The following is a 26,246-nucleotide window of genomic DNA, read 5'->3' as shown; positions in this document are numbered from 1 at the left end:
ACCAATAATATACAAGTAATTTTTCAAACTTCTCGCTCACGGCCGATTAGGGCGACACCTCACGGCACGTTTTTAGCCGCTCCTACCTTATGTCAGGACATCTAACTCCACAGACAGGATAGAACTAGCAGAGCTATCGAAGTTAATAAATAAGCGCAAGGTAGCCGACATAAGAAAGTTTAACATGGAGAAAATCGAGCATGCTCTAAGGAACGGAGGTAGCCTAAAATCAGTGAGGAGAAAACTAGGCATAGGTAAAAACCAGATGTATGCTCTAAAAGACAAACAGGGCAATGTCATCAGCAACATGGATAAGATAGTTGAATTAGCCGAAGAGTTCTACAAAAATCTATACAGTAGCGAATGTCATCATCAAGTTACTGAGGGAGGCAGTCGAGCACAGCAATGGGACATCTTGCCAGTAACGAAGGAGGAAGTAAAGAAAGTTTTAGGAGCAATGCAAAGAGGGAAACCAGCTGGTGAGGATCAGGTAACAGCAGATTTGTTGAAGGACGGAGGAGAGATTGTGCTACAAAAACTGGCCACCCTGTATACGCAATGCCTTGTGACCTCTAGAGTAGCAGAAGCTTGGAAGAACGCTAACATTATCTTAATTCATAAGAAAGGAGACGTCAAGGACTTGAAGAATTAGAGACCAATCAGCTTATTGTCCGTTGCCTACAAGGCATTTACTAAGGTAATCGCTAATAGAGTCAGGACAACCTTGGACTTTAGTCAACCAAATGATCAGGCAGGCTTTCGTAAAGGATACTCCACAATAGACCACATTCACACTACCAATCAGGTGATAGAGAAATGCGCAGAATATACCCAACCCCTATATATAGCCTTCATTGATTACGGGAAAGCATTTGACTCAGTGGAAACCTCAGCTGTCATGCAGGCATTGCGGAATCCGGGTGCAGAAGAGTGTTATGTGAAAATATTGGAAGATATTTATAACGATTGCACAGCTACTATAGTTCTCCATAAAGTCAGCAATAAAATTCCAATACGGAAAGGTGTCAGGCAGGGAGACACGATTTCGCCAATGCTCTTCACTGCCTGCTTACAGGAGGCATTCCGGGGACTGGAATGGGAACAGTTGGGGATAAGAGTTAATGGAGAATACCTGAGTAATTTGCGATTCGCTGCTGACATTGCATTGCTAAGCCACTCAGGACAAGAACTGCAAAGCATGATCAATCAGTTAGACAGGCAGAGCAGAACGGTGGGGCTAAGAATTAACATGCAGAAAACCAAAGTAATGTTCAACAGCCTAGCAAGGGAACAGCAGTTCGCCATTGGTAGCGAGGTGCTAGAACTAGTAAGAGAATATGTCTACTTAGGGCAGGTAGTGACCGCAGATACGGATCATGAGAGGGAAATAACTAGAAGAATAAGAATGGGGTGGAGCGCATATGGCAGGTTCTCTCAGATCATGAATGGTAGCTTACCAATATCCATGAAGAGAAAAGTATACAACAGCTGTATCCTACCGGTACTCACCTATGGGGCAGAAACGTGGAGGCTAACAAAGAGGGTTCAGCTTAAGTTAAGAACAACGCAGCGAGCTATGGAAAGGAAAATGATAGGTGTAACGTTAAGAGATCGGAAGAGGGCGGAGTGGGTGAGGGAACAAACGCGGGTTAATGACATCTTAGTTGAAATCAAGAGGAAGAAATGTGCTTGGGCAGGGCATGTAATGCGAAGGCAAGATAACCGCTGGTCTTAAGGGTAACGGAGTGGATCCCAAGAGAAAGCAAACGTAGCAGGGGACGGCAGAAAGTTAGGTGGGCGGATGAGATTAAGAAGTTTGCGGGGATACAGTGGCAGCAACTGACAAAGGACAGGGTTAATTGGAGAGACATGGGAGAGGCCTTTGCCCTGCAGTGGGTGTAGTCAGGCTGATGATGATGATGATGACCTTATGACGACAACTAGGCAGCCTTGGCCATGGACTGGGCGACCCTTATCATTGGCTCTGCCCAATGACGTCACGCGCAATTTTCGCAATAATTCATTTGAAACTGAGCACTGATGCTCCTTGAAATACTATTTTATTGACTGCTTATTATTTTTTAAAATACACGAGGCCGCGGCTGACGGCGCTTCGGCAGTCGCTTGCGCTATAACAAAAGGCCTACTCTTCACATCGCTTTACTCCGAACTCGTCCCTTAATTGAAAATATATTAGATTTGAAATATTAGATTTGGAATTGAAATATATTTCACGACGCCTTCAGCAACGGAGCTAGCAGGCGGCAGGCGAAGCGCCGCAGCAGCACCAAAGCGGCTATGGGATGAAATTTGCTTGTATCGCATTCATCACTTTTACGATAAACTCGGTATTGACCAAAGATCGTCACAAATGATGAATTTCTGACATGCATCTATCCCAGGGCTCGCTATAAACTTGAACAAACAATAATAGCGCGTTTTTCAGTCGCCGGCAGCCGGCATCAAATTTGGCAGGCCGGCTCGGCGTGGCTCGGCCCCGAGCGCCCTGAGGAGCGCGCTGTACGTCATCACGACGCTGCCGCTCTCCGCGCTCGCTTTGGCTCCCGCTTCCCGTCGTTGCGTTTGCCGCGCGCGGCTGGTCGTTGACATCGAGCATGTTGCACGCAGGCGAGGAGCTGCGATCGGACGTTGCGACGCCGTTCGCAACAGTGCACCACAGTGAATCGCACTCACTGTTCGCACATGTGTCTGCGACCACCGGAAGTCAACAAGCAGAGCGCCATTGCTTGACGTGTGCATGGGCGGAGCATCGGCCCGTCTTTTCTTTTTTTTTTCGGAGCGAGCCCCGCGTGTATGAGTTGAGGGTAGTATATGTGGGGGAGAGAGGGGCATCATTTTTAATCGGTGATATCTTCGGTTTTGATGAAGTGTGCTTAACAATTTTTGCGGTGCGGTGACAAGTGATGGAATACCGATCTCTCGTGCGCTTTTGCTAACCTTGGCAAAGAGCTTTACAGGGTCCCTTTAAGAAGACAAACAGCTTCTCCTTTGCTTGACAACACAGAAATGATGAAAGGTTGGAATGTTTAGCCCGGCATACGGGTCTTAACGTCGCAAAGCGATATGGACTATGAGAAATGCCGTACTCTAGAGCTATGAAATATTTTCGGCCACCTGCAGCTCTTTACCGTATACACTGACATCGCACAGGGAATGGACGCCCTTAGTTTCGCCTCCATCAAAACACGGCCGCCACGGTCAGGATGCAAGCCACGCCCTCGGGATCAGAAGCCGAGCGCTCTAACCATTCAGCCACCGCCGCAGGTTGAAATGGCGAAAGAATCTCGACTGCTCATATCATTGGTACATGCATGTGCTATGGCAGGACTGCAGTTAACTGGAGAATCTCGCCGAAGGACAAGAAAATTGCACGAAGAAAAAGAGAAATTTTTTTAAGAACAGTTCCTCACAAATGTTCTGGCAGTGAATAAGGCCTCAAACTGATTTTGAGCTGCAAAATCGCAATCAACTTGTTTGCGTAAGCCTGTGAAACAAACTGAAGTTTAAAACTAGCTTCCTAATCACGAGGACTCAAGACTAAAGTATACATTTTGAACTAACTCGCTTTCATTAGATTTCAGAGCATGCTTTCCTTGGAGCGTCGTCCGGAAATGACATTTACACCTTTGTTCCTGGACGTTTATAAAAAAAAACTCACCTTTTAAGAAGCAGCAAAGTAGGAAGAGCGATTACAAAGAGTTGGAAGTCTGCAGACAGGAACCACGTGTGACCAAGCAGTGTCTGTTGTAGACAAAAAAGTGCATTTTGCAGCTTGTCACAGCTCATGAAGTCAATAGCATGCCCGAATTGAGGACAAAATATTGCACTCGGGAGCATAATAAGGTAGGTCTTGTCCTTTCACACGTTCCATCCTCACAATACACAATGCCAGTTGCAGACGCTGAATACGTGGATGCATTTTCTCTATGAGGCGAAATATAAACGCTCTGGTATAAAAAAACAGACCCAAATGCACAAAACTATCTAGAACAGACGATTGGGAGAGTTGGTAATCCATAAGTTTAGACAGCGCGAAAATTTCGGGTGACGTAGGAAGAACACAAATATGAATGTTGACTTTCAAATGAAGCTTTATTACTTCAGATGGCATTAACAGCGAGAGAAATAAGGTTCTTAGACGCAAGCTAATGACGCCGCTGTTGCGACTTTCAACTGTTAGCATGTATTCTGTTCATGTGATTGTCACAAAATTCGGCGCAATTCTGAAAAAAAAAATATAAACAAATACAGCGCCGCGCGGACGCATCTCGCCAGCGCGCGTCGTAAAACAGGGGAGAAAGAAACCCCAGAGAGCGAGTAGCCTTGTGTGTGTGGCTGCCCCCTCCACCATCTCTCGCCGACACGGCGCCGAGGGGATGCGTCAACCATGACGTCGAATGTTTTAGAATGTCGGGGACGTTTCTACTCGAAGCCGACGGAGAGGGCGTAGCCTTGCGTGTGCTAAGAGAGGTTCTCCCCGTCTTCACTCGTGCGTCGCCGGTGGCGCCAGCGTAGGAAGGCCTGGAAGCTACTCGAAGCCTGTCACAGCGTTTTGACCAATCAGGGTCGCGCGCCCGGCGCGAAAAGGAGAGAGATAGCACAGCTGATACTCTGCGTATGTGCACGCCTGCCTTGGCGCGAAGAACAGACAGACATGGATCAAGCCTATATAAGAAGGGCATTGACCGCTGTCAGTTAGCCCGAGCCGCCGTTTAAGCTTCAGAGAAGCGCGCCCGCTCGACACCCGGGACAGCACCACTCGCCCAGCCACGGTTCAACGAGGCAGCGCGCGCCAGTCTCCGGGAGGGCACTTTCGTGAACCTCTGGTCATCAGACTGTCGCAGTGCCCAGTGAACAAATTGTGTTTTGTTTGTTTGCCTCTCTCTTGTGTTTGTGCACTTTAGGTGCAATAATTCTTTGTATTGTATTCTTTCTCGATTGTAACTTTACACGAGTTGCATTGTTTCGTTAATCACTTTGTATGTGCTCGTACGAGTGATTGCATAATCCTCTGTATAGTCTCACTGCTGTATAAACTTTGTTTTGTTTGTGAACCTTTGGCTCCCACCCATTCTCTGGCATGCGACCGGCGAAAGCTGGGCACCAAACGACCAAAAACCTCTTGTCACTTGGTAGCTGGTCTCCGCTGAGCGTGCCACGCTGAGTCGAGGGCATCTCCTTTGTGTCCGAGGCCGCTACCCCCCCATGCTCTAAGGGTTTCTGGGAACGCACGCTAAAGTGCTCGAAATGATGACAATTGTCTTCATGTTTTCTTTTGTTGGTTGTGCCCAATGTATACATTTTCGCAGCGCAAGCAAATAAGGTTCATTTGAAAGTACAGCGCTCGTATTTGTGTTTCTCCTACGTCTCCGTCTTTTCTGCGCTGTCTACACTTCAAATGCACAGATTCCTACGAGCATAATTTTCTTCATTATAAATGAAAAATATAAATATTTGCTCAGGCGCTGCACAGTTCCTTTACACGAAGTGTTCTAAGTTGATTCGTTGGCTCTGCCTTTCCCGGAATAGGGATAAATTACCAATTAGCCCGACAGACTACTATTGTGCTTTTAGCGCCACTCGCAAGGATTTGGCTTCGATGGAGGCTTACTCCCATGTCCATTCTGTAGAAATTTTTGATCTGTAGGAGCCAGTGCCAGTAGTGGTCTGACATTTCTTCCCGGAATCTTATGAAGAACGCCTTGCTGTCTGGCCCGGTGACGAACAATGGGAGGACGTAGAAGCACATCAGGATGAAGAACAAGGGAATGCATGTTCTGGAAAAAATAGAATGCAAACCGACATACATAAAGAGAAGGCTTAAGCAGCCATCCTTAGGGTTCACTACTGCATTTCATGGTTCGCTTTTGGAGCGAGAGCTCCACTACGACATATTTCACCAAGGTCAACGGGTGTTGCAGTTTAACCTTCAGCAGGAGGAGCATCGAAGGTGTGGCTGTGACGTAAGACCACGTGACTCGCCGCAGCTGCAGCCGTCGTGCCACTGCTCCGACCGCGGTGCGCCGACTGCCGCTTCTCCAAATGTGGTCATGTGATTATGCACGTAAGTCGGCGTTCGCTTGACGCACACAGTTTCGCCATGGATGAGAGCGCGGCTGACAGTGTGCCTGAAACGCCTGCGAGGCGTGTCGAGCTCTAACCATGCGCAGCCAAGTGTAATGGCGGTTTCGCTCTTTCTACGTTTAGAAGCGTTAAACCACTGCCATTTTTTTTCTACAGTGTACAACCCTGTATTGTACTTCCCCAATTTTTGTGACAACTCGAGCGAACTATGCGCCAAAATTTTATCCCTCGCTAATATGTTGAGCAGAAACACATGGAAAGCGGGGAAATTTAGTGGCAGTAGGTATTGTCTTGATGATCACTTTAGCGGATTAGTGTGCCAAAGGAAAATAAAATTCATCGTTGGAACCATCTGGTTTGAACGGAGATAAAAATATTCTTGACGCAAATTCTCGCTCTAATGATTCGAATATATGTCCTTGTTTGTGCTTGGTAAATTATTTTATTGTTTCAAGATTCAGTGCACATCAGCCGAGAGTTTGGCACCAATAACGAAATAAATATGACTGCATTCACTTAGGGATGCCAAATATTCTGGCAATGCCATGCATATTGAATAATTGCATTTCGACTCAATATAAGCCCGAAAAATTCATCGTGATGTAACCGAATAATGGCGAAATTCACTGCCTGAAATTATGAAAACGTCCTTGTTTTTCAAGCCGCCTAAAAATGTTGGTAAAGTGCCCCGTTTTGAAAAGGGCCGGAGCTACAGCAGTCGTTAGCGTTATGCTTAAGCTGGACATAATCGATTCGAGATTGTCTTCTTTACCTGATCAACCTTCGAAGCACACCGACCGCGAAAACGAAGGGTCCATTTCTCCTCTGCTTCACAACAGTAAGGCAAAGGAAGAATCCGCTGCACAAGGGCAAGAGGAGAGTGCAAATTGGTTAAGCAGTCATGAAATTTCCAGTAAACATCAGCAAAAGAACGATTGATGTACAGGAATCTGAAGCAACCGTACGATCAATTTAAAGACGAGCACTAGCTGCCTGCTATGTTTACACCCAGAATATTCGTGTGCAGCCTCTGAAATTTTTCCCCTGCGCATGCTATTCCATTTAATTTTTTACTTTAGAACGCAATGTTAAATAACTTGATTATAAAATAGGAAACGCGTGAAAAAAACGAGTTTGAAAAGACTTAGAGCGAAAAGAGCACCCCTGCCTTGCTGACCCCGAAGGTCAGCGGCCTCTTAGATTTGACCTCTAAAGCGGGTGCGCCGCATGTGGCTATGACGTCATGCCTTGTGACTCGGCGGCGCCACAGCTGCGCGCTCGGCAGTCACGCTGCTCGGCCGCTCCTCCTCGCCAGTTGTGCACGTGATGTGTCCCGTGACTGGGTCTTGCGTTTAGCACTCACGTCCTCTGCTGCGCCGACCAACGCTCTGGGCGCTCGCTCTTGCACTCGTAGCACGTGATGCAGCACGTGATTTGCTCTCGCTAATACAATTGCAGGGCTTGCAGACAGAGCTTTCGCTGTCTACATCCTGTCTCAGCTGATTTGAGCCACAGCCACTTTTTTCAAAGAGCCCGTTTGTACAGCTATTAAGGCCCCTTGATTATTTTTGGGCAGCCGAAGAGATCCCGTAGAAGAGGGGAAGAGCTGTTGATCAGATTCAAGGACGCTTTATTGCTATTTACGTTTTAGCCAACGGTAGTGGGTTACTTGCCTGAGGAAGAAGAAAGTTTCAACGCTGTTGAATGCTCCTGCTATGATCATGGAAGGCCAACGCCGACCGTAGATGAGCAAGTTTAGGAAACGTGCTGAAAGAATGAAACCGTTTTTTTTTTTTTCAAATCCTACTTGCATGTCGAATCATGTGCGCAAGTAATGTGTAGAAAAGCAGTCGAAATAAATCGTTTATCATGATTATGGCATATCTGCCACGATAGTATCCAGTACATCCGAACCAAGTCATAACCATATCTTGCACGCCCCATAGACTTTATAGAAGGCTAGCATAGCAGGTGTTGCTAGCCGGGCGGATGACATCAGAAAGGTAGCACTGGTTAGGTGGTCGCATCTGGCACAGGGCCGGAGTAATTGGAGGGATATGGTACAGGCTTTTGTCCTGAAGTCAACGTAATTAGGCTGATGATGATGACGAGGCAGAGTTTTTCTATATCAGGCACTAATTGGTCGAAAACTGCCACTTTAGGTGCCAGTCTTGTCATTTGCGTTATTCAGGTGCAATGGTCAGAACTGGTTTCAGCATGATGATGTCGAGAGAAAAAAAGTTGCAGTGCGCAGGAGACTGGCCACAGCAACGGTGAAGCCTCTGGAAGCTAGCTTTAAAAAATTCAGTGCTTGGCGTCACACCCTGAGAGTGGGAGCTTTGTAAGAGGTGCCAACGAATTATGATTATCGATACATGTCCAATACCGCCCCCGCGGGAGCTGCTTAAGTGCGGTTGCCACGTGAATCCACGGTTTTTCAATGGTTAGTCAAAAGCAAGAGCCTTCTTCATTTTTTTTTATATTTCAATTTGCTGTCAGCGACTCGCCGAAGGCATTGATTAGTTCGCATTGGCTCCAGAAAATGCTTCTACACCCGCGCTGTAGAAAAGAACGCATATTCTTCAACCCGATTTTGTTTTATAGCCCAAAACTTTTATTCCTCACGCGCGAAAGAAATTAGCTGTTATTTTATCTAAATTTTCGCAAAAATGCCTTGAACAGTCAAAAACATTTGGTGCCGGTGCTGGGAAAAGCATGAACTGTTTCCAAGAAAATCGCTGCAGTTTCAGCGAGCAGGAGCTCGAACCGAAATCCCGAGGAGCAGTGCCGCCTTCGGATTAATTTACACTGCAGTGATTAGTTATATTTTTTAGAGTAATAACATGAGTGTGGGGAAAAACGTGAAGCTCCAATAACTATCGATGTATAAATTGTAGCGTTGCTTGATACAGTAACCCGAAAAACGCCCATTCCGACTGGCGCCGCGGCTACCACAATAATTAGCTATGTTTTTAACTGAATCATCCAAAAGGAGTGAAATTTTTGGTTAGAATTCTCCGCCCAACATTTCTTTTACTAATACTAGAAGTTTAAAAAAAATGGGCCACTATCACTGAAATATGGCGCATTGCCTTTAGCAAGTTGAAGGGCGGTCAGTGAAAGGTTAAAGGACCGAGTAGAAGAACACGCGAAAAAAAAACGACTTGTAGGAGAAAGAGGCAGGACATAAAAGAATACCTAGGTCTACGCAGAAACACAGCGTACCATGCTCATTTTCACTCTCACTCTGACACAATTTAAACGCACACATACACACACGCATACACAATGCTGACATGGAACTACTCTTTCAGAAATGCCCTACCGCCGTCCTATAGAAATCCCGTAGCATAATGAAAAGGCAGTTTGGGTGTCCACTGAAATGGCACCGAACATGCAAATGAGGTGAACACGTTCTTACACCAGTTGTCGGACAATGCGAAATAGCAGTGGCCTAGAACGATGTGGGACAGGCTGAAGACGCGCAGGCCGTGCAAGAACTGCAGGGCGCAGTGGTCGCCGTCGACCCGGTCGGCCACCTTGAGCAGTGCGCGCGTGCTCGACGCCGCCGAGAACGCCGTCACGAACTGAACCAACGCACCTGGGCAGCCCGCAGAACGATCTCTTAGTGCTACTCCTGCAAAAGGGATCCAGACGGGCTAACGTATCCTCCGCTGCGGCCGACCAGCGCTCCTCGTGAAGCCGAATCGATTCGCGAGACTCCTCATGAACTTAAGTCGGCATGGCTGAAAGTTAGCCTAATTATTTTGTTTATAATGCAAGAGTTTGGCACAAAAAAGGTGGTAAGTGTTGAGCGCTATGTTTGCTGATTACGTTTTAGCGGCATATTGCAACCGCTGGTGACAGTTGGTCTCTATTGCCGCAGTTCAATGGAAGTGCCAACAAAATAAAGTTTTGAAGTCTTTCAGCATCGAAAGAAAGAGGTGCACATATTTCCGTACAGGTACGAAATCATTGCTGATCGCGATCCTCTCTAATGCTTCATGGTGGAAAAAACTTCGCAAACTAAGACAGAAAACACAGAAAAGAGGGGAGACACTACAAGCGCTGAGTGTCTCCCTTGCACGTAATCTGTTATGACGTACGCATGCAGTCGTGGGTGGTTATTGTATATATTCTGTTCTGTTCTTTCTAATATACCTTAGTTGCGAACAGCGCTTGTAGTGTCTCCCCTCTTTTCTGTGTTTTCTGTCTTAGTTTGCGCTGTTTTTTCCACCATGAATTCACACCAATGAGCCCAAATGTCTGCTTTGCTCTCTAATGCTCCTCTGGAACTGAAATGGCCCTTTTTCGAAGCTGTGTCTTCTAATGACCACATGTATTGCGCCGGTTGTTCCACCCAAAAATGTCATTTTCTTAGAACTTGCGTTATACATGTATAGCTGCTGATATTTCCGTTCTGAAGAGTGGTCAGAATATTCATGTTTCTATAAAAAGATCGATAAAATTATCTCGTGGCTATGGCACAAGGCTAAGTATTTTCTGGCTTTGCCTGTGTGCTCCGTTATGCGAAAAACCTAATCAGTATCGATTACTCATGCATTCTTCAGTTTTTCAGGCAAGCAGTTGGGAAGATCGGAAAGGTGAATGAAATTACACAATCATGTACAGGAAAAGTGCACTTTCCAGCTACTGTTACCACGGTTTCCGGTAATACTGAAAAACTTGAATCGCATATCTCGTCTGGTATGCGGTTAACTGACACGGCTGTGGTAACGGCACACAGGACACCATGTTAAGAACAGCATTTTACTCTTACGTGGACACATACATGCTTGTGATATAGTAAGCATGAGTGTGTCTTGCAAACATCTTCTGTATATAATGTACGGCCTCTATAGCAAAGTGCACCTTTAGGGCAAAGTGCAACCTTTATAGCCAAACTTAATGATCATCTTCAGTTTGTTTTCAATTTTCATATCGTTTCTTGGCCATGGGTACGCTTATAAATGCTTTGCTTTGATTCATGCTTGCTTGCAATATTGATGGTTGGTTTGCATTATAAACGCTTACAAACGCACTCCTGTAACAGTGTCAATCGGAACTACAAGTATATTGAAATAAAAGAAATAAATACGCAAAAATAAAGTGAAACTTACTTCGTTCCGCGTCATGTTTTCGCTTGCCTAGAATGAGGTCAGCGCAAGTGGCAACTGCGATGATGAAAACCAGGAGGCCTAGAAAGATTCTGGATTACGAATCATGCAAATAAGTGGCAGTGCTTGTACAAGGCGAAAGTTTTATTTCATTTAAAGGATTTACCCTTTGAGTGAGTATTTGTAATGTAGTGAAAAGCTAATTTTCAGGCTTTCAGATTTTTGTGTGAGACACGTTATTGCTCAACAGAGCAAATTCAGACAATTCCAGATATCACTTCATGCAACTTGTGAGTGGTTTTAAAGGCTGCATCAAGACCGAAGACTGCTTTTACGGACTCAATTAAGTAGTCGTGTTCTGAGCCATTCCCTCATAATAATTAGCTGTGGGAATAGATCAGTATACCTGAGGCTTCCTATGGTGCTCACGCTCGGCAAACAAGCGAGCGAAAACACACACTAACCCAAGCCATACCAGAGCTGCAAAAAAAAAAAAAAAACGAGGAGGCCTCAATTTTAAAGACGATTTTCCGCGTATTCTTCGCATGCCTATATTGAAATGGTCTTCCACGTAGCTTCTCGCAGCGGCGAACGAGTAAAACTGCGTAAAGAGAACGAGGACACACATGAACGGGCCTTTCGTCTCGTTCTCTTTGCGCAGTTGTTCGCTTCAAATGAACCAAACAGACCGCCAGAGGGTTCCAAATGCAGCCATTCGGAACAAAACAGGTGGGTAGGCGTGGGTAGCACATCTTTCCCAGCGGCCGCTACCAGGTCCACCTCCCAGTCAACGACACGTCTCAACAACGACGCGGTCGATGGGCACGGACTGGAGCTTGTCCTCTCCTTCACTCCGCTATGCGACTCTCGCGCTGCGCTGAGCCTCCTGCAGATTCGAACCCGTGGATCCCAGCTGTTATGAGTGACTTGCGAGCTCTTAGAACGTCTTGCGCAACACGTTCTTTGCACCTGGCACGCAGCAGGTGTCCGGACACGGAGGCATTGCCAGCCTGATGACGAACTTTCTGCCGCCGCACAAGAAATACCAACCAGCAGCCTGCCTCCCACTGGAGGATTATTATTATTATTAGTGGCTCTTTATTAATAAAGTAACAACGGAAGGGAATTATTTTGCGGCCGTTCGCGTCCCACGCGCTTAACTGCACGTCGGCACTGGTGGGTTGCCCTGCGTCAGTTAAAAACATCGCGCAGGGGAATCGATGCACGCATGTACTCTTCCTTGATCGTCGCGCGCCGGCCGCTGAAGGTGCTGGAGGATGTGCATGCGGTGATCTGCGGCCACCTCCCTCAGCAGTGCCCACTTCCATACATCGTGCGCGGCAAGCGCATCTCTTTTCATCAGAGCACACTTTCTTTCACTCCAGCAGCGCGCATTGCTTCCAAGTTCGTACACTGGTGGCCGTGACAGGTGCGCCACGGATTGGCGTAGCGCTTGCCGAGGTAGAAGCGTGGTGGAAACGCTGGAGCATCTCCGTCTGTACTGTTTCATTTTCGCCCAGCCATGTCGCGAAATCCTTGTGGCTTGAGACTGTTTCAGCGCTCTTTTGGCCGTGTGACAGTTGTCACACACGTGTCCACCTCGCATTCGGGAAGTGATGAGTTCGATCCCCAGCGCCGCCGGGTACCCACCGGGTTTCTAATGAGTACAAGGTTTCCCCCGGCCCAGTGCTCGGCTCTTCTTGGGTGAGATGCTTGGGAAAAGGGACTTGGACCAAACCATTGCTTTGACAGGCCTGCGATTCCTTCCGCTGTCAAGCAACCCTAAATTCGCCTCATGCGGTAAAAGCCCAGTTGTGGCCCTTTTTAAATCGAAGCGCGGCCCACCCTGTGGTAGAGTGTCGCCGGGTACCTAACGGTTTCCTAATGAGCACAAGGTTACCCCTGGCCTGGTCGCAAATGAAACATGAAATCCTGTCGAAAATAAATTTTGATTCTTCCGCCCAGGGGAAGCCGAACGCTTCTAGTCGCCATGCCTGTATAAGGTGCAAGGGGATTCACATTGTGCAAAATTAAACAAACATAAATAAATTTACAAATAAATGGAGCAACTGAACCATGAACTGTGATTTGCTAGGCAGCATCACGTACTCAGTTAAAGGCATCAAAAAAAGTCTCTCCGCGGAGTCGCTGTATGTAGCGCTTGTCACGAATTACAACGAATGAAAACGCGCTTCGAACACTCCACCGCCTAAGTGTCATGGATTGCTTAGTCTTTACGAAAGTCCAATACAACCGCATACAACACATGTCAGTTATATGTGCAGATGTCCGAAGCACACTTTGCGGAAAACGGAAAGCTGGCAAAGCCTCAATTTTTTGGCAGCTTGAGCATGCAGCCATGTGCACGCACTGAAGAGTGTTCGCTTTACTACTCAATGGGAGGCCACGATTCCAGGAAGCGAAGACATTAAGCTTTTAAAGCGAAAAGCTCTACGCCTCTCATGCTGAGCCTGAAGGTTAAGTGGCTCTTAGATTTGACCTCTAAAGGGTGGCGCGCCGCACGTGGCTATGACGTCATGCAATGTGACTTGCCGACGCCGCAGCTGCGCTTGGCAGCCAGGTCCGCTGCTGCGCCGACAGCGGCTCTGGGCGCTCGCTCTTGCACTCGTTCCACCTGATGACCACGTGATTTGCTCTCGCTTGTATAATCAGAGTGCTTGCAGACAGAGCTTTCGCCCTGTATATGTCCTGTCTCAGCTGATTTGAGCCGCAGGCACTTTTTTGTGTATACTCAGCTTCAAACACATCTGTGGCCACCTCTACATCGTTGTTGATACTTTATAATTGGCGTAATAACTTACACAATTGCCTTCTGTGTTGTGCTCCACGATTCCGGTTCTGCCGTCACGCAGTTTGACACTTTGATGTCTATAACTGAAGGCTTCACTGTAACAAAAAATAAAAGGGGTTTTTAGTCGCATAATTCGTAAAGATGCTTGGATGAAAAAGTGAAGGCTTTGGACCGTTAGCATTCGTGGTGTGAACTATTCACACTTGCCCGAAAAATGTCCGTAGTACGGTACAGAGCCTAAATACCCGCGCCCATTGAGCCATGACGCTTGCAACTTTCCTGCGTGGTGCGCGCATCATAAATTCGATTTGCTTAGTGCCATGCCCTTAATGAATCCGTGTTCTGATGCATACTCGAGGAGTGCTCAAAAATGAGGTGGTGTCGTTTATTTTTAACAAAGCGATGAGTTAGTTATAAACAAGCCCGTTTTTATTGCGAAAGCAAGACTACACCAGGTGTCGCCTCATCGCGGTACCGCAGCCTACCCTTCACGGTCGGTGGTCGGTCATGTGACTACTGACGTCATACCATAGCGAGAGATGGGGCCCCAAGTCGGCTCTTCAGCGCGCCGCAGCTAGAACTTCGCGGCCGGTCTACCACCTGCGACCGAACAAAGGCGCGTCTAGCTAATACTGCGTCTTCGTTCACTCCCTTCTTCCTCCCTTCCCTTAGGCGAGGTTCGGGTGTCCACCGAGATATGCGAGAGAGATACATTTCCTTCCCTCAAAAACCAATTTAACGTCGAGCAAGGCGTAGAGCCGAATGGGCGATGGCGTTCTGTGGACTCCCTGGCAGCGTTGCAAGACGCTGTCGCGTTCCACTCTTAGAGGCGAAGCCTAACATCTTAACCACCCATAAGCGAAACACATAGCGTAGCCAAGGGGATATTGTTTTCGCAATTCATCATCATCATCAGCCTGACTACACCCACTGCAGGGTAGAGGCATCTCCCATGTCTCTCCAATTAACCCTGTCCTTTGCCAGTTGCCGCCACTGTATCCCCGCAAACTTCTTAATCTCATCCGCCCACCTAACTTTCTGCCGTCCCCTGCTACGTTTGCTTTCTCTTGGAATCCACTCCGTTACCCTTAAGGACCAGCGGTTATCTTGCCTTCGCATTACATGCCCTGCCCAAGCCCATTTCCTCCTCTTCATTTCAACTAAGATGTCATTAACCCGCGTTTGTTCCCTCACCCACTCCGCCCTCTTCCGATCTCTTAACGTTACACCTATCATTTTCCTTTCCATAGCACGCTGCGTTGTTCTTAACTTAAGCTGAACCCTCTTTGTTAGCCTCCACGTTTCTTCCCCATAGGTGAGTACCGGTAGGATACAGCTGTTGTATACTTTTCTCTTCAGGGATATTGGTAAGCTACCATTCATGATCTGAGAGAACCTACCATACGCGCTCCACCCCATTCTTATTCTTCTAGTTATTTCCCTCTCATGATCCGGATCAGCGGTCACTACCTGCCCTAAGTAGACATATTCTCTTACTACTTCCAGCACCTCGCTACCAATTGCGAACTGCTGTTCCCTTGCTAGGCTGTTGAACATTACTTTGGTTTTCTGCATGTTAATTCTTAGCCCCACCGTCCTGCTCTGCCTGTCTAACTGATTGATCATGCTTTGCAGTTCTTGTCCTGAGTGGCTTAGCACGGCAATGTCATCAGCGAATCCCAAATTACTCAGGTATTCTCCATTAATTATTATCCCCAACTGTTCCCATTCCAGTCCCCGGAATACCTCCTGTAAGCAGGCAGTGAAGATCATTGGCGAGATCGTGTCTCCCTGCCCGACACCTCTCCGTATAGGAATTTTATTGCTGACTTTATGCAGAACTATAGTTGTTGTGCACTCGTTAAAAATATCTTCCAATATTTTCACATAACACTCTTCCACACCCTGCTTCCGCAATGCCTGCATGACAGCTGAGGCTTCCACTGAATCAAATGCTTTCTCGTAACCAATGAAGGCTATATATAAGGGTTGGTTATATTCTGCGCATTTCTCTATCACCTGATTGATAGTGTGAATGTGGTCGATTTTCGAGTATCCTTTACGAAAGCGTGCCTGATCATTTGGTTGACTAAAGTCCAAGGTTGTCCTGACTCTATTAGCGATTACCTTAGTAAATACCTTGCAGGCAACGCATTGTAGGCTTTCGCAATTACCTAGGCTTAACCAAAGTTAAGCCCCAGCAATTTTTTGTAGCTACTTTAAGCGACGAGGAAGGAACAAACTCTGATGACAACTGTTGACAACCCGCAGACATTTATAATGAACTGAAATCGCCGAATGATTTTTCTCTTAAAAGAGCTGGCTATTTTGAAGTCACAAACATCGAGGCTATGTTATGTCTGCATTATTCCACTCGCAGAATTCTTGTCGCGAGATCGTGTTTCAAGATATCCGCCTTCCAGTTTGCAACAGTACGGGCCGTGCAATTGCAGATCGAAGGCGCCGGCGACTAGCGGGAAACCCCTTCGTTCTCGGTGCCTCGCTTTTCAGCGTCGGGGCAAATAAATACATTTACTATCAGTGCGTTGGTTTTCAGCGTCGTGGCAAATAAACACATCTATTATCCGTACCCCTCTCCCCCCACATGGCGAGACCGTCTCGCCTCAAACGAGCTGGCGGAGCATCTGACCTTGATGGCTCTGGCGCAGAGCCTGCACGGCGCTGCATAGCTCTTTCGATTTCCCTGAACAGTTGCGTACGCCATTTTGTCAACAGGCTGAGTTCATTAACCAGTAGAAGACGACAGAACCGTGTCAAAAACACGACAAAGCTGTCTGTAGTTTTGTCGTAACGACAGATTTCTGTGTTTTTTGGGCATTTTAGAAGCACCACGTTTTTTTTCTGTATCAAGGTTCTATAGTCTGCGGTGCTGTTCTTTAGTAATAACCTAAAATTTCGTAGCTACTAGAAGTTCTTTACCTCAGAAAACAGCCCAGAGGACGGGTCAAGAAAGAGACCACAGCTCGAACACTTACTATCAACTGATGTTTTATTTCAGAAAGCGGGAATATATGGGCTTTGAAGGCTTGAGAATAAACGTAAAAATTTAAAACGGAGTGTCTAGCGTTCCGTCCAGACGGAACATTTGCTGCTGGTGCAGTTCCGTCCAGACGGATTATTTACTGCAGCTAGAGTTCCGTCCGTACAATAGACAGTTTTAGTTTCACGTACGTAGAAGCTTCACGTAAGTAGAGCGCTTACGTGTCACCAGTGCGCATGCGCAGAACGTGAAGTGTCTGCGTGAGTCTCACGGACGTACGTGAGATTCGGATCTTAGCGTTGCTTGCGTACGTGGCGTTGGCAAGATGGCGGCGCCCTGCCCGCCCGCTTCACAACGATAAAAGCTTCGTCGCTAATTCCTCGACGTGGTATCGTGCTGTAAACTACTCTGTTTGCCTTCAGTTGGTCCATTCTTGCTCTCGCATGAAGTTTTAGGTGAGAACTAGCTTTTGTTTTCTAGATAGAAGTCCGTTTCAGCAGCTCCTAAGCCTGACGGAGAAGCGTTTGTGGTCGTCATAGCAACGAGTGTGCCGACGGTCTCGCCAGCGAGAAGGCGCTGGTCTCGCGAAACCACGCGAAGCTCAAAACCTCGCGGGATATCGCGAGACCCTCGGCACATTCAGCGGAAAAAGCAAAACGGTGCACGTTTTGGCTCCACACGCACACGTCGTCGATATGAGTGGGAAACCAGCGCGCCTTCAGCGATGATGATTTAAATATGCTGCGGTACGTGAAGGAATGCAATCTCTTTGAAGGTAGCGTGCAACATACAGCTCGGTGGAATGAAATCGCTCAACGTTTGTCAGAAGAAAGGGGGAATATATTTACCGCCCACACTGTAGCTTGGCCTAGCTCCGCTCCAAGTAGCTCGACTAAACAAAATTAGTTTTCTTTATCTGTACTAGATGGCGATGCACAACATGGTAGCGCATTTTTTAGGTTCTATGGCAGATCTACAGAGTTTGCGTCCCGTACGTGTAGCTAAAACTGTACGAAGCGACACGAGCGTACGCTACGTAGACAGCCTTCATGTACGCAAAGTACATGAAGGTTCTACGTACGTAAAACTAAAACCGTCTAATGTCCGTACTGTCCATACTGTACAAAATGGGTGATTTCTACCCACATAAAGCATTTTTTTTTTGCCTCTTGAATAACCGGCTGACGGAGCTGTGTCCACATGTTCTCTCTACGCATGTACACGGCACCAAAATGTCTGTCCGCGTACTTCGTTTAGTTGGATCCTCGAAGGTATAACTGCCGTGCATGCATGCAGGATCGGGGCAATGACACTGTTAGAAGCAGAGTGCAGAAACTCTTCGCGAAGTGATGTGAAGCCCAGTCGCTGTTTGTGCTGCAAGATGAAGTAGCGTGAAAAAGACTAAGACGTACACAAACGGTCAACAAGCATGATGCAAACGCACCAACAAACCCAAGCCAAAACTCGTTCTATTGCTATTTCTCACTTACTGCTTGGAAAATAAAATGATGCATCAGAATATCCTGTCACACATTTGGCGGAATAGGATTGCCACTTTTTTAAATGAACATGCAAAGCATGCAAGCAAACTGGTTTCCCAATCCCTAACGACAGCATTAATTCCGTCTTGACATAACTCTTGTGGCAGATAATGCTGGACGGAACTGTATGGCGTCAGATGCAGTTCCGTCTGGACGGAACCCCATCGCAGCATGCAGTTCCGTCTGGACGGAACTCCAGCGCAAATTGTAGTTCTGTCTGGACGGAACTACTCTAGCCACAGCCAAACTAAAATTGTAACAGGCACAACTCCACATACGAAGGTGAGAGGGAAGGCTCCATCTCGTCTTAGTATGATGAGTTGTGCCTGGTATAACTGTCTTTTTATTTCTGTTCTCAAGCCATCCAAGCCTATATATTACCGCCTTCTGAAATACAATGTCAGTTTATAGTAAGTGCTGGACCTGTGGTCTCTTTATTGTAACGTCCTTTGCGCTGTTTTTTTAAATGAACCCACACTAACTAGCCCAAATGCGTGCTCTTGTAAAAAGCCCTTGGTCAAAACCATTACATAAAATCTGATTTGACGACAGAAACTTTTCTGTTGTTTCGACTACGTGGTCTTCCCTTTTCACGGTTGGCTAGCGAATTCGAAGGAACGCCATATGCGAAATCTGCGACATGGCACGATGGAAACTCGAGCGCTCGTCACCTTCTTGTATGCGCAACTGTCTGCACTAAGATTGGCGAGATAGTGTACGCACCCAATTTTTCATCTGCCGTAGAAGGCATTCGTAAACCTCCTTTCGTCCATTTTTCCACTCTGCGGTTTGATGAATTGCGTAAAAAGCTTTCTAATTCGATGCTTTACGCTTGGAATTAAATATGTGTTGTCTCACCCCTAAGTTACGACAAATGTCTGTATTTTTGTTACTATAACTTGTTGGATGCCTTTGCATGCGCTCTACTTTTACCTTTGTGTTTGTAAATACGCACCTACAAAAACGCCAAAGTGGCACTGTAGGAATTTATAACAAATAAATAATAATGCAGAAGTTGGGGGAAGTGTCGAAACATGCAAGTCCTCCGAGGATTTGGAGAATCTGTACAGTCTGGAAATATTACCGCCTCTATGTTTTCAGCATAAACTTATGTGTGAACTGCACGCAGCGCCTGAATAGGTTACTTAATAGACATTATCTGATTAGAATATTGGCGGCAAAAGATTACTACCTAATTTTGTGTGCCTGGTAGCATAACCTACATGTTCGCACGGTTTTCGTGTGCGACACATTCTTTTTTTATAACAAAACGCGAACACTACATTTGAACGCTGTTTAAGCGTTGTTATGAGGTGAACGTTACACAAATTCACTTCTGAAAACAAGCAATACTTATGTTTCGGGTCCCGTACAGAAACTTTGTTCATAATAAGATTCTTTGAAAAAAAAGGGGGCTTTACACCCTTCAGTATCGCTCGTAATTTAAAAGGAAAAAAAGGTAGAGTTGAGCCTTTATTCGCTCTGTTAACTTACTTCGTTATTAAGCGCTCTTTCCCATAATTCATCACAGGAATAAACTTCCCGAAAGCATTGCATTCATTAAAAGCCACGTTCAAGTCTTTGGAAAACATACGCCTTTTTATTTTTCAATGTCAAGATTTCCGGTATTGGATCTTTCTCTTTATTATTTGTGGTTATTTTTTCTTCACGCCTCGTATTTCTCCTCCCTAATGCAATGCCCCTTTTTGCGCCGCTAGAAGTCCCGCTTCTCCCTATACAGACGGGAACGCAGCACCGAATTCGATAAACCACACCAGAGAGCTTGGCCCGTGGCAGGCGGTTCCTTCACCTCGACAACTTCAGCTTACTTATTGGCACCTGTGCGATATGCACCTCGTGCTTTGTGATCGTTCGAGGCGGGGTTCTGCTGTCTTGCGGCACTGCGCCACATGCTGTTGCTGCCGTGGTACTCGCGTGTATTCGACGGTATTTTTCACTTCGCTGACGAAATTTCGGTGGAAACCGTTTCGCTCGAGACCTCTTTTTACCAACTTAAACTTGCCACCGAGGCCACCAGGATCGGAGCAGATATTTCTCGCACAGTATACGGGTGACGCAACCACTGATCGCTTCTTGGTAATGCTATGAGCCGGGTTCATAATGCAGCTATCTTGCCCAGTGCGTTGTTATTCAAAAGACACTGAAGGATAAGGGATCCGCAACACGCTTGACAAGGCCGTTCAAGATCGATATGCTCGACAAATCCGGACGAACGGGGTGCAAGCGTGGGAACGTTGTGGCGCTGGCTGCGCGAAAACAAATAAACAACACGCATGCGCCGAGAGTCGGCCTTGGATGCAAGTTTACGCGCTGGCCTGCGGCGCTGGATGAATGCAGAATTTTTCCTTGCTGAAGCACCACCGAGAGCTATGACGGGCGCCAAGACGGAGGACCGCGAGTTAATTTACGACGGGGATCATTAGACTGCCACGGATTTTTCCGACAGAGCCGGTTCAGCTTTTTGCCGATACAGGGACCGTGTTTACGCCATACTTCGGATTCATGCATCGCCTCGTCTAGCATGAAGGGGCGCTGCAAGCCGGCGCTCAAAAGCCTAAAAATTTTAAGCCAGCGTTGAACACGAGCGAGTAGTGTATTACTCTTCGACACAATAGGTAACCCTTGCGGCACGCTAGTATGTGCAGAGTAAAATTCGCAAAGATGAAGCAATAGTTTATTAGTTGCGAATGACATGTTTAGCTCATGTATATAGATCCAAGATGGCATGAACTTCATGCATATTTTTCGCCTACTTTATGCTCTCTAGAATTCTGAATTTCGGAAGCATTGGTAAAGACAAAGGACAGGAGAGCTGAAACGGTATGCAATACCAACTAGCCCAGTGGACAAATTTGTTAGGCCATAATTCTTCCTCTTTTGGCAGTTTTATTTGTAACCTTCCAGCGCTTGACTCCTCCATTTCTATTGTCCTTCGTTCTTGCCTGCGCTGTCAAATTTCTCTATGCTATGCCAAATGGCCCAGAAAACAACAGCTTTGTTGTGCTGGTTTCTTTATTATGTTTTATTTATTCCAAATACCGTCGCACCGATTCTGTATCTGAATTAATGGCAGAAAATGGTAATGTCACTCTCCAAGCAAGAAGAAAATTCCTCCGTCTTAAACTTTTATTTCTCTCACTTAATCACAAAATCGCACTTCATCCTAGCCTTTACGTCTGCCCTCTTACCACTAGGCAGACACGCCATTTTCGTGCCCTCTCTTTAACGCCTCACATTGCAAAGACTAACTTATAGAAATTCTCCTTTTTCCTTAATAAAAATATAGATTGGAATAGTTTGCCTGCTTCTTCCCTCCAATCTTTAGATATGCTGGAATTAAGTGTGTAATGGCTATTAAATCTTGCCTCCTGTCAGTTCTTTGGTGTCGGTTTTGATTGTGTCAGTTTTTTTAGTGCTTATTTTTTTTATTCGAGCTGTTTGCCATTAGGCATAATGAAAAAGGAAAGAAAGTGCAGTAATAACCGTCTCAACTGGTCTACGCAATGTGTTGATATGTTTTGTAACTTGTGCTGTCATGATTTATTTTAATTTTTTGTAAATATATACCACTCCTGCTTGGGCGCTCAGCCTGCAGTATGTTCAAAATAAAATAAATCAATAAATAAATGTGGTAGCAGTTACGACGAAGACATACCTGCATTCACCATGTTTTGCAGGTCCTCTTGGCTGCAGTCGTCTAGAAAGCAGATGCCGATCCGAGCTATGAGAATTTCAGTGTACGAAAAGTGGCCCTTGTAGTAACGCATCTGGACAGCAGATATAAACGGATGCAAATCAGGCAAGCATCTTAATGTTACACTGTATGGAAAAGCTAAGTCTGCCTGTATCATAGATTTCCGCGTTGTTATGGCGAAGAAAGGACTTGCAATAAAACAGACCTTTTTTAAGCTTGAAAACGTAAAATAAAGAAAAGCGGGTGCTGCCATCAATCATTGTATCACAAGGTGCAGTAACGTTGAGACAATTTGCCGTCAGCGGATCCCTGAGGCCAGCAAGGACTGCCATTCACTACCAGCGGTGATCCCGGAGTCATTTTCGTTCTCGACGCCACAAGCAGGAGTAGAGTGGTGGGAAGAGAACGCTGAACTTTTAATTCTAGTTTCCCGAGCAATAATATAGACTTTATATACCGGACAAATCTCAGCATAGATGGAGGCACAGAATCGATTTCTACTTAAAACGGAGAATTAATGTTCCCTTTAAAGCACCGCGCCATCTTGAAGCCTAATTATCAATCGAATGAGACCTGCGTGGACATCCTCTTCACCTTCAGCGGCACACAGAAAATAATAATTTGGTTTGTTTCCGGTTATAGCACTGAACGTCCAAAAGATACTAGCGATAATTGAGACCACCTGGGGTTCTTTAACGTGCACTGACATTGCAGAGCGCATTTCGCCTCTGTCGGAACGCGACTGGCGCAGCCTTGCTAGAATCCGCGTCTTTCGGGTCAGTAGCTGAACGCCATAACCACTGAGCCACCATGACAGCTATAAAATAAAGAAAACCGCTGCGAAACAGGAATGCATTTTTACTATTCCAGTTTGAAAGGCGAGGTAGAGCTTCTGCCTTGGTCATGTTGGCTTTAAAAACGCTTTTCCTCTGCATCATGATCATCATCATCAGCCTGACTACGCCCACCGCAGGACACGTGCCTTCTCCTATGTCTGTCCAATTAACTCTCTCCTTCGCCAGCTGCGGTCACCGTATTCCCGCAAATTTCTTAATCTCATCCGCCCGCCTAACTTTCAGCCGCCCCCTGCTACGCTTGCCTTCTCTTGGAATCCACTCCGTTGCCCTTAAGGACCAGCGGTTATCTTGCCTTCGCATTGCGTGCCCTGCCCAAGCCCATTTCTTCCTCTAGATTTCGACTAGGATGACATTAATCCGTGTTGGTTCCCTCACCAACTCTTCCCGCTTCCGGTCTCTTAATGTTACACCAGTCATTTTTCTTTCCATAGCTCGCTGCATTGCCATCAACTTAGGTTGAACCCTCTTTGTTACCCTCCATGTTTCTGCCCCATAGGTGAGTGCCTGTAAGATACAGCTGTTGTATACTTTTCTTTTGAGGAATATTGTTAAACTGCCATTCATGATCTGAGAGAACCTGCCATATGTGCTCTCCCCATTCTTATTCTTCTTATTTCCCTGTCATGATCCGGATCAGCGATCACTACCTGCTCTAAATAGGCGTATTCCCTTAAGATTTCCAGCAGCTCGCTACCAGTTGTCAATGGCTCTTCCCTTGCGAGAATGCCGAAAAAAGCTCCTACTGACGGCACATTATTGGATATTGTACCTTCAGCACAAAGACAGAGGGAAAATGTTTGTCAATATTAGAGCTCTTCATAATTCTGGATGCCACAATATTTTTCGCTGGAAACTAAAGTTAATTTGGCTATCACTGCCGAAAAATAAAGAAAACTTTCATCGCATTATGACACATCTTTCTGTTTCCTGTGAGTTTTCTGCGCCTTTTCTGCCAAGTAAAAAGCTTAGTGAATCACCGGTTTGATTACGGCGGGGAAGCTGGCCAGTTTCGCTCTGGTAGGACACCTTCCAGTGATGAGTTGTAGTAGGAGCAATAAACATTATTAATTTTGTGTGTTACTCGGGCGGCCTTCCACTGCACGGTATCCCGCTAACGAAGGCCGTTTGCCAGGCTTGGCGAATGAGTTGGCGCGGCAAAGACAGCTCTGAGTGAGCCAGCTTAGTCTCCCACTGCTCTTAGCTAATTTCTGTTCTGTCATAGAGGTCGATTGCGCTGTACACTTCCAGGCCATGTTGAGGACAGTGCGTGTCTCACCACGGGCCTGGCACTCGAATGTAGGAAATTTGTCCGGCAAAATCTTTTTCCTATCGCGCGAGGTTGGGGAACGTCCGCGCCAGGAAGTTTCTCGAAATTGTGGCTTCTTCTCTAGTGAGGGCTTTGTACGGAGGGGCAAACTTCTAGCGACTGAATCAATGACAGTCGATAATCGCTCCGTACGTTTGGGGGATGGAGACTTCGGGGCCGGCGGTGATGGGGCTCGGAAAGTGCGACCTCGAGCTGTCCGTTCGGCCGTTTCTTTATCCGTGGTGCCCTTGTGTGGCGGGGTCCACAGGACGTTTTTGCGGGAGTAAGTACTAGGGAAGCAGGGGTTTGCGCTTTTGCGATTTGTGCTTTTCATTTTTTGCGATAAAATGAGAAGACTGCACCGGAACCTGAGCGGAGCCCGAATGGATGGCTGGTAGCTGTTGGTCACGTGATGCAACGTCACCGGTCACGTGACAGTAACTCCCTGTTTAATGGACAACACCACGGTTACACCACGGGACCACCTCATATCAGAACATATCACGTCGCACTCTTAACATTACGCTACACACAACATAATTACACCCTAAAGTAGAAGATTGTACAACCACCGCCATAGCTCAAACCCACTGGCGCTTATCTTGGAACCAGGCGCAACGCGAAGTCCCTGTCTTGGGTAGCACGAAACGCGCGAAGCTAGTGATGGTTTATACAAAGCTCGGATGAGAGCGCTGTAATCTCGGCGCATTCGGGCGCACCGAGCGCGCTGTCACGTGGTGTTTTTTAAACTCCGCGGGATTCCTTTTACCCCAAATAAAAACGGCCACGCTAAGTCTACCTCGTTGGGAGTGCCTTGTTTAGACAATATTTGGGGAGCTCCACAACTTTCCTATTGACTCCTGAACGTTTCAAGCTATATTTAAAAAGTTAATTTTTTTATCTCGACTGTTATTCAAATAGGAGGACCGAAAAAATAGTACTGTAACTTTAGATAAACCCTAACAACATCCATGCAATTTCAGTTCTGAAGAACGCTTAGTTTTTTTTTTTATAAATCTTGCTCCAAGTTAGCTGGGACACCCTGTATATACACACCTAGCAACCTGTCAACCGTGGCACATGGAAGTTCAATTCATCGCGAAAGATTACGCTGGAACAGCCAAATGGGACCCAACGCAAGCAACCTAACTCCCAAGATGTCAGCACCTGCCATAGCAGCGCATGGCATTACTGCTGCACGAGGAGTGGTATAATGACTCTAAGGGGTATATGAACGTAATTTACGGAATCGCCAATTCTGCATATATGGACATAAACGCATTATCGCTATCTGAACAGCTGCAATCCACGAAGACTGGATACGGAACTCCGGTGAAAACCGAAATGCTTACTCACGTATTTCGCATTCGGCATTTCTACGCAAATCGACCCTCATTTTTTGCACTAGTTGCTTAAGAAATAATTTGCAGCGATAAGGTGTTTACACCTTATCGCTTTTTATACTGTTCACTTCCCCTTAATGCACATCATTTAACCAAAATGCATGCCGCTACGTTTTGCTTGGTTTTGAATGACTTTCTCAATATGCTCGCTTAATTAATATGTATGTCACGAGGAGTGCCTCATTCGACCACCCGTCGTCTGCTGAATCGGTTAACGAGGGCCGCGGTTCTGGCAGTCCCGAATAATAAAGTGCGAATATGCGAAAAAGTTTGCACAGCGAATCGAATATCCTCCTATTTTATTCGCGTAACTAAAAAGAAGATATACGATTTTCTATCTAACATTACGCTATTTAATTCGCTATTTCAGTCGCCGAAACGAATCAAAT

At 46.3% G+C, this 26,246-nt stretch overlaps 1 protein-coding gene across 1 annotated transcript in view; it reads right to left on the bottom strand.

The window, feature by feature from the left end:
* LOC149344200 (nose resistant to fluoxetine protein 6-like) overlaps positions 1 to 26,246 on the bottom strand; it is a 58,949-nt gene that overhangs the window by 20,177 nt on the left and 12,526 nt on the right. Inside the window, exons 3-10 of the mRNA XM_089547174.1 lie at positions 22,253 to 22,364; positions 14,045 to 14,129; positions 11,226 to 11,314; positions 9,527 to 9,706; positions 7,779 to 7,872; positions 6,878 to 6,964; positions 5,633 to 5,798; positions 3,680 to 3,762 (exon numbers count right to left, since the gene is read on the bottom strand). Coding sequence (XP_089403300.1) covers positions 3,680 to 3,762; positions 5,633 to 5,798; positions 6,878 to 6,964; positions 7,779 to 7,872; positions 9,527 to 9,706; positions 11,226 to 11,314; positions 14,045 to 14,129; positions 22,253 to 22,364 — 896 coding nt within the window. The remainder of the gene's footprint in view (positions 1 to 3,679; positions 3,763 to 5,632; positions 5,799 to 6,877; positions 6,965 to 7,778; positions 7,873 to 9,526; positions 9,707 to 11,225; positions 11,315 to 14,044; positions 14,130 to 22,252; positions 22,365 to 26,246) is intronic.

Source organism: Amblyomma mixtum, chromosome 5 (genome assembly GCF_055824585.1).
Source record: "Amblyomma mixtum isolate Tamu chromosome 5, ASM5582458v1, whole genome shotgun sequence".
NCBI lineage: Eukaryota > Metazoa > Arthropoda > Arachnida > Ixodida > Ixodidae > Amblyomma > Amblyomma mixtum.
The sequence above is the reverse complement of the archived record's forward strand: the minus strand, read 5'-3'. Positions and strand labels throughout refer to the sequence as shown.